General features: G+C 39.9%; 1 protein-coding gene across 1 annotated transcript in view; it reads left to right on the forward strand.

Moving 5' to 3' along the window:
- OTUD7A (OTU deubiquitinase 7A) overlaps nucleotides 1-9,387 on the forward strand; it is a 43,251-nt gene that overhangs the window by 26,790 nt on the left and 7,074 nt on the right. The window contains exons 7-8 of the mRNA XM_010010067.1: nucleotides 5,547-5,674; nucleotides 7,499-7,648. Coding sequence (XP_010008369.1) covers nucleotides 5,547-5,674; nucleotides 7,499-7,648 — 278 coding nt within the window. The remainder of the gene's footprint in view (nucleotides 1-5,546; nucleotides 5,675-7,498; nucleotides 7,649-9,387) is intronic.

Consider the following 9,387-nt stretch of genomic DNA (forward strand, 5'->3'; position numbering starts at 1 on the left):
AGTTATAAAGACGTTCACCTAAAAATTACAGTAATTAATATTGCACTGAAAGGAACAGTTGCCCTTTGTTTTGGACTATTCAAGCTTTTATTTATGTAACAAGAACAGTTCTCTGAAATGCAAGAATTACTTAAGGATTGTGAGGAGATTTATTTTGAATTAAACTGATTCACTGTCATCCTGTTAAAGTTCACTGTGGCTGGAAGGCTCTGCGTAGGGTATGTCTCTATTTCCAGGAACCACATTAGATGCTTTTCTTACCCAATTTCACATCTGTTGATCTAGGTTGACTCCATAGGAGTGTGGCTGATGGCAGGGGCTTTGATTACGCTCTGCGAAGTGGCAGTGTTTGCCGGTTAGTACCCAGTGCTAACAGGGCAAGCAAGGAAAATGTGTGTTTTCTTGAGGACCAGCTTAGTATGTGTGCTTTGTATCATACTCAATAGCATTCTAGTCAATTAGCTTATTATAAACAGTACCAGAAAATCTGATGGTCACAAGAAAAATGCAGTAGTGTCTGCTGCCAACATGTGTTTAGTTCAGATGTGTAGAAGGTGTTGGAAAAAATGGATAGAAACACATTTGGGGGTAGGGAGGGGAGAAGTTTGGGATGAAATAGTATCTGCAATATTGAAATACCCCGATCCACATACAGAAGCTGCTTTAAACGTCTGGTACGATAAACCATCCCTCATTCCCAGTGCAGATGATCCCAAAGTGCAGGATTATTGACCAACTTTAGGGCGGCAGAAGCTTTAGGTTTTGCGTCCACTGTTTATCACTAAAAATATTCAGTGGTTGTTTATTCAGTGCATACTTTTCTCTAGCTACTGTTTTCCCTTGGAGAAAATGGCATGTGGTGCTAAGTAAATTGACAAAATAGGGCATATGACACAATGAGAACAATACCATCTTTAGAAAATAATCTCTGAGCTATGGAAAGAACATTTTACTTTGCTGTTAACCCTGTCACGGATAGGTAAGTCTACTCGTGCAGGAGGACATTATTTAGAAAATTCCCAGCCATAATGTGTCTCATTTTCTTTGATTTTGAGGCAAAAAAACCCTGACAGATTGGTTTCATTTTGCTCTCTTGTTTGTTTCCTGTATTTGTTGATACTTTCTTGTTGATATGCTTTAGTCTTCTAATGCAGTTCAATTCACATTTCTATTCACCACCAATATTTCCTGGCCTTATTCTGTCTGTTTCTTTCTGTACGTTTCATGTACTGTGTAGTTTCAGTATCTGCCAGCCACAGATATCCTCAAATGGTGCATTTGCCAGTCAATCAACAGACACTTAAGCAGGGAGTAGTATCACTGTTACATAAAGAATTGATTTAATTTGGTTTTAAATGTTCTTCTCGGGGTTTGCATTTACCTTTTTGCCAGTCAAAATAAAGTACGGAGAAATAGACAATAGATAACTTTTCTTTTAAAACAGTGAAACAGAAATTGGGCAAGAAACCTAGCCTATTAAAAGTGTAAATATGTATTTCTCTTTACAGTCATTTCAAAGACAGAATGAATGTGACAGAATGGATTCTTTTTCTCAGTTTAATGTACCCTTGAGATGGAAAAGGAATATCAAAATTCTAGTTTTGAGATGGGGTATATTACATTCTCTAGTTAGGTGCTGTATTAAGAAAGCTTGCCATCTAGTCTTTGAATTGTAGATGAAACATTCTCCTTTGGTGTCAGAATTAGCTGAAGTATCAGAAGTTGTATATGCTTCAAAAGAATTCACTGACAGGGGTAAGTCTGGGATTATGGTGCCTCATTCACCCCCAAGTTCCTCTCAGTTATTTTTGCGTGAACTACATGCAAAGGAGATCAGTGATTGTTGCTACATCTCTAAAGATTCCTCCTTTGAGAGCGCTCTTGTTCTGAGGCTTGGAAGTTGGGGAAAAAGGGAACACAGAAAAACCTGGTTCTTCAGTTCTTGTTTTCTACACCTAAAAGCCTTCAAGCCCTAAAGCAGAGCCAGCTTATTAACCATGAAGCAGATTCTTGTTTTGAAACAGATTTGCACATCTTCCTGTAAATGTAAAAAAGAAAAATAAATCTCAGATTAACATACTTGTTTCATTTATCTCCATTTACAAGCAAACCCAGCAGTGCTGGATTGGAGGAGCTGCTCTGGAAAAAGGAAAATGTCTTGTACCCTCTGGTTTTGTTAAGAACCGAACTGTTTCAATCCTGCTAAAGAGAGGATTCCAACCCATTCCTTCATTTGGCAGACTGTTGTCAGGACAGTGATTTCAAAGCCTGTTCTATTGTGAGATTTAATATCACAGTTACTCGCTTCTTGAAAACCTGGTAGAGCTGACAGCTAGGTGTCATGGTGTGAGCTAATAGAGATTTTGAAAGTGGATGGTATTCTTATTTAGTATGATCTGTCACCTTCTAGCTAGCTGCCTCATATGCCCTTGGCACTACCCGATTCATAAAGTCAGGTGATTTTACATGGGGAAGAACGGAGGGAATATTGCTGTAATCTTCCTGTATATCGTTAGAGATCTATTCGAGGCAGAAACCCAGAACATTTAAACAGGAGGTACCTCTCAAATGCGTGTCATCTCTGAGCTGTTAGACTCTGTCAGGTATTCAGAGTATTTCAACATACAATTCTTCATACAAAACGACTGTGACCATCAGAGGCCCTTATCTTGTAGAGAATTTAGTTTAGCTCATTTAACAAAAACGTTGCTTTAAAACTGTTTTTATTTGGTCTGGTTGTTTATTGTAGGAGTGCTATCCCTTTGTAGCTGTATATGCAGCAGTTACAGTGTGCAGATAGAAAAAGGTTCATTATAACAGAACATCATTTGCTTGTCAACTGAAGTTTCTGCTGGCCAGTAAGTCTGTTCATCTTTCCTCTTTTTACTTGATGTAAATCGTACTAAGCAAAGCAAAACACAGCCTGGAAATAATCCGATTGCTGTGGAGATTCAGATTCGTGAGTTCAGGCAGCCCTTCAGATCTAAAACAGTGGATACCCCACAGCCTCCAGAAGAGAGAAAATTCAAGGCAAAGGAGGAAACAGAATCATGTCATGTTAAAATTACTAATACCTACGTAGCGATTGGGCTTTTCCTTATTTAACAAGTCTTGAATTCAGGATACTTCCTAGTTGGCAGATGGTTGCATCTCACATGCCACAGAATGTTTTACACAAAAACTTGCATTCCCACACAATTAACTACAAAATAATAATGTAAAGCTGATTTAGGTTTTCTCTTTTATTACATGCCTTCAAAACTCTTTCCTATATATAATTTCTGCCTGAGAAACAAAACTTGGAACTTGAAGCCTTCTCATCTTCTTTAGTCAATGCAGTATATACCATTTATTCCCCCACCCAAAGAAAAGAAGGCAACGTCCCACTACTGAGCACCTGGCTGTAGGTGGCCCTGCTGGAACAGGAGTGTTGCGAACGTGACCTCCAGAGCTCCCTGTGAGTCCATGAAAATGGGCAATGGAAAACAGATGTGTAAAGAATGATTTTTAAATGTGCAAATATGATCATAAATAGTGATTTAAGCGACTTGGTGATGTGATACTGAAGAGGAAAAAAAGCCCAGTGGATATTTGGACTTCATTTGCAGTCAGGCTTGACATCAGCTGACCAAAGGGATAAAGGTCCTTCTGATACAGCTGCATCTGGAACATGCCTTTCCCTTCTAGAAACCTCCTTAACTGGGAGATGAAGAATAATTCAAGGTGTTGAAGAAAACTTTAGGACTGGTAGTCTGGAAATACTAATGTAGGAAAATAGTTGGAAATCTTTATAGCAGATTCTTCTGACTTTTTTGGCTCACAAATTGCTCTGAGGGTCACACAACACACTGCAAATGCTGAAAAGATCTCGCAGTCAACGATGGAGAAGAATTCAGTAAGGAATAGGAGAGGGAATTACAAAATGGGCAATTCAGTTCAAACATCAGGAAAAAGTTTCTGACAAATCTGAGTAATGGGAAGAGGGATACAGAGAAGGAGAGGTGTCTTGCTGCTTGACCCAAGAATTCATGTCCTGCATCGGCCTATTGTTAATGATCAATCCTGCTGTGCTCCTCGGTTGAGGTGAAAGATTTTAATATTAAGTTTCAGGGAAAGGCTGGATGCCATCAGACCTGTGAGGATGTTATTCTGTTGGTCCCACATGCTCTAGAGCAGTGCCCACACAGTTCTGTTCAGTTAACTATTCACATATGATGAAAATTAATGACAGTGAATTATGGAAGTTCTCTGCACACCTAACACTAAGAGGACAATCACTGCCTTCATTTAAGAGTGTCAGGGTTATGCTGCCCATCTTCATTTGTCATGTCTCTCAGAAGCTGTGTTCTGTGTGTATCATGTTTTGAAGTGGCACTCAGCTGTGAATTCTCATCTTTGATGTGCTCTGCTTCCCACAACCCTGCTGTTTTTCAGTCTCCCTCCATCTAGAGTGTTTATTTCTGTCTTCTAGGCAGAGGCAAAGCTTTAAAATGTGATAGTGACATTAATGACGTTAAACTAGAAAAATAGGAAAGGAGATAACTGAAACCAAAGAATCTGCAAAATGCTTATGAAGCCATAGAAGGGCCTGGAAGTGTTCAGTTAGAGAAATGGGGAATGGAACAGGTTTCTTGCACTCTGGAGAAAAGAAGGATCTGTTTTGTAAATGGTAGACTTTATAGGTTAGCTTCTAAAGGTGCTGGGCATTTCTGTTTCCTGGAAGGTTGCAGGACTGATCCAAAGCACACTGATGCTGGTTGGAAAACCTCTTTTTTAACCATAATTTCAAGTCAGGTTTTCATTTTTACCTTTTTTAGGTGGAAAATCACCTCATTTCACTTGGTGATCCGCAGCACATCCCTCGGAGTCAGTAGCACATCCTCTTCAGCATAACGTTTCTCTCTTGCTGTCAAATGTTTTGAGCCGTGCAGTGTGTAACTGCACATTTGTGAGCTCTTCAGTAAAAGGCAGCATTTAAAACCCAGCGATCGTGTTTGTCCATTCATACATGAAGAAAAAGGCTTTCTGGAACTGGTATAGGTAGTCCTCAATAAAATATTTGTTTGAATCTAAAAATGAAATATTATCTCTCCAATTCTTGAAGCGCTCTCTATCTGCTGCGGCTAGATGAATCGAACAGAAGGGCTTTCATTAACTCCTGTGGTTTCATAAACTATTTGGATCAGACCTGGAGAAGGCCAGTGTGAAGAAAAGACTTGGCTTTCACCATAGCGCTCTCCATAGGGCTTCATGTTCTGCTCTCCTACTGTGTAAGATACTCGTGTTCAGACAGTAATGAATTTTGATGGCTACTAAACTAGCGTAGAGTCTGCAAGTGAAAACATTTTCTCTGTTGCTATTATTGCCAAAAAAAAATATATTTTACTTTTCAATTTCTAATGTTACCTATTTCAGTAACTGGAATATGTGTTTCAGAAGCATGGGAATACGAGTGACAAGGAAGAAATAGCTGCTGTGATGTATTAATTAACTTAACAATGGTTGGTTCCGGCCAGTTCAAAAAGTTTTAATGCTGTGTCTTCCAGAGTGGACAACTCAGAAGATCCAGTCTATGAGAGCCTAGAAGAGTTCCATGTTTTTGTCTTAGCCCATATATTGAGAAGACCTATTGTTGTAGTAGCAGACACCATGTTACGAGACTCAGGGGGAGAAGGTAAGAAGTTTTTGTCTGTGTAAATGTACACACCTGTGTCAGCTGAATCACAAACAGAAGACCCAGCTGTGACACATCTGGGTGTTTATGGCATAGCTGCTGCCTTGTTCTGGAGGGAAAGACGAGCACAATGCTAATCTATTTCTATTGGATAAAAGTAAAAAATACAGATAAATTTGTAAGTCCCACCGAATATCTGTTTATTCTAGATATACTTAACTAAATAACCACCACATTACAGAACATAATATATTCTGCTGCTCTAGGTTAACAAGGTTCTAACATTGCAGTGTTATTTTGGCGCCCCTTAAATCTCTGCATAGATCAATCTAATCTAATTTTGAATAGTTGAATTTTGAATGTGTATATCTTAGCTTTTTGATTTTACTAACGCCTTTGCAGCCTGTCATTCTGAAGTTTCCAGAGTGTTTTATTCAGTTTGCACATGTGAGTACACAAATGTTAGATCCTGTGTGGAGCGCACAGCTGCCTGAGCAGGACTTTGATGATTGAATTAATCTCTCACTTTTTGCCATGAGCTAGTAGATTGCTAATGAATGATAGTGTGTTGCTTAACTAAAGGGGGATTTTTGATTGAGCGAAGGCGGATGTTGAACTAGTGATGGAGTGTGCAGAAAGTTACTTTCCCTGCACAATGCTGGGTAATTTCAGTTTCCCTTCCTGTTATGAACTACAGGTACTGGTTGCATGATTGTTGTTTATCTGCTCTGACAGGCTTGATCACTATTGCTTCATTTCCCATAACTTCCTATCCTGAGTTGCACACACACACCCCTCACTCCCAATACCCTTTCTCCTCCTTGGCAAATCTGATTCTGTCATGATAACTCCAGTGTTTTCTCACTGCTGGCCTTATAGACCCCCATCATCAAGTTCCGTGTGTACAAAGCACAGGTGTTCAAAAAGCATAATGGCTCGTTTAAATTTGGAAGAACTCACTGAGATGCAGATGTGTGCCTCAAAACCAATACTGCTCTCTGTCCCAAAGCCTGGGCACAGCAGATGTCTTTGAAGAAAAAGTCTAGTAAAAACAGGGCATTGTTTGTGTCTACTTTTTCCTTAAGCTCATTTTGGAAATATTTCAGCAATAAGGATTCATATTTTGACAGCAAAAGGAAAAATAATTGGTCAGAAGCAAACACAGTGAGAGAATTTTCCTGCCCAAACTTGCTGCTTCCCATAATTGTATATAAACAAGCACAGGATCTTTCAAAGGGAAGAGCTTTGCCTTCACATTTGCAGCATCCCGTTCAAACTCTGCTTGTAGATTTTTTTTAATCTCATCACTGTTGTAAATGCATAATACACACATTCAGACATATATGATGTGTGGTGATGTGTGTGTGGACTGTCAGCACGGTTGTGATGTTTCCTACAGAAATCTGTTAATGCAGGGCAGAGCGGAGTGTGTTTCCAAAAGAACTGGTAGTGTATTTACTTGGTGGCTATTAGAAAATGTCCTTCTACCTACAAGTGTTATGGGAAGGTACAAATCTGCAGACATGTGTGAGAGTCATCAGGATTTTGTTGCAAGACTTTAATATCGTTACTAATAAACAATTAGAGCAAGGAAAATAGATGTCAGAGCAGAATGTTTCTGTCATTCTTCTCAGTATATTTCCTGATGTTTTCATACTGAAATTCTACCTGCTGTTATGGCTGTTTTCTGCATCAATTACTCCACTTGAGGCTGCTCCCCTGGAGCTCTGAAAATGCTGTGGCACAATTATTACAAGCACTAGAACCAGCACTATTGTCTGTTCTTTGACAGTTTAAAACCCAGACCCTCATTTTTCTTTGCAGCATTTGCACCTATACCGTTTGGAGGAATTTATTTGCCACTAGAAGTTCTACCTAACAGATGCCATTGCTCACCTCTTGTGCTAGCCTATGATCAGGCCCATTTCTCTGCTCTTGTTTCCATGGAACAAAAAGATCAACAGAGAGAACAAGGTATGCTATAAACACAGCAACCCAGGGGTATGCATTGAACACAGTGCACAAAGTACTGTCTTTTACCTGTAGATGTATTTATCTACCAGGAAGGGGGGAAAAAAAATCCTCTAAAGTTTATTGCTGCATTCATAGGCGTCTGAGCAGTCTGATCACAAGAACTCTTCTGTTCTAATCCTTGTGCTATCACTGTCTTTGGCGCTTGAACCTTTTCTCTCAGCTCCATATATGTAAATAGGTATGATCATAGTTACCTGCTGTGCTTCTGGGTTCCAAAGGCCTTTGCTGATTTGGGGTAGTAAAGTGTTCAGAAGACTGTTAGTCGAGTCAGATGACTGTTGAAAATCGTGTAATTGAAAAATCCCTCTTGTAGTGTGCTAAAGGCAATTTTCTCATTTTAAAATGTTTAGTTGAAAAGCTTTTTATCTTGCTGTCTTCTGTTTTACTTTGGAACAGTGACAACAAAATCTGACCAGATATTTCTGTATCAAATTTGAGCTTCCTGGTTCAGGGATTGGGAGTAACCAGAGCTTCAGGGTTGGATATGTTCCTTCATGAGTAGCCTAAGAGCTGACTACAGCTGCCCTTACTTAGAAGACCTGTTTGCTTAATGAAAGCTGTGAGATTAACTCCTGGCTGTCTCTGCTCCTTTTGTGGGGAAGGGAAAAGAGTTTTGCCATAAACATTGTGAGGCTTTAGAAAAAATTGGTGGAGTTTTGCCTCTAGGTCCCAATCCCCTGGTTAAGCCAACCTTGGAAGGAGCAGAGAGTTTATTACATGAGGCTGGGTGAGCTGGGAAACTCTCTACAAAGTGTTGCGTGTGGTATTGGCAAACAGTGTATTGGTGAAGGGGAGACTGAATCATAAGGCAGAAATGAAGAAAAAGGTTGATCTAGATGTCAGATATTTAACAGGAAGATCAATCCAGTCCAACCCTTCAGTGGCACGGAGCTATTTCAGGGATTTGTAGTAGGTGCTTGGCAATAGGTCTGGCCTTTGCATTATACACTGGGACATTGCAGCTGCCTTCTAGCCCTCGGTCTGTAGAAAAGCAACCCTGAGGAAAATGCTTTTCACATAGGAACCATTTCGATAGCAGTGCTCTGAGGTGTGACACGAAACACCTCATGAGAAATGAAAAGTCTGCGAAGCAAATTCATGCCATTTTAATGCAATAACATGATATGAATGAAGATAGAGTTTTGGAGAGCTGTTTTAAGGATACAATTTCACTGGTAATGGTTGCTGATGACACACTGTAGTCAGGACTGTAACGTCAGCCTGCTATTAGCAACCCCTGTATATATGAGTATGTTACAAGTTACCTTCTTGTTGAAGATGGCTTCATGTCTTTAGTCTTCATCCTTTTTAGCTCTGTTGGCAGAGTCCATTTCTTCCTTTCTAATAGTTGGGATCAGAATAGTATCAGTAGACTGATAGTAACCTCATTTACTTCAGGCACGTCGATCTGCCTTCGTACAATACTTCATTATCACAGGTGTGGCAAGAGCCTGGTGTAAATAATTGGATTGAATATACAGAACGGAGCTATCTCTGCAATGACTTTGCAGACAGAGTAACTGCCGCCCACCAAACCTGTTGCTGTTGTGGCATCCTCCGAGCAACAGGATTGACAACGGGCAGTGAAGGAAACTGATGTTCAGCTGCTCTCAGGATGTTGTTAACGAATTCGGTGATGCACCTTGGTGCCACCTACTGAACCGCTCCCGGTATTACAA

Source organism: Nestor notabilis, unplaced genomic scaffold, assembly GCF_000696875.1.
Source record: "Nestor notabilis isolate BGI_N333 unplaced genomic scaffold, ASM69687v1 scaffold2200, whole genome shotgun sequence".
Taxonomy (NCBI): Eukaryota; Metazoa; Chordata; class Aves; order Psittaciformes; family Psittacidae; genus Nestor; species Nestor notabilis.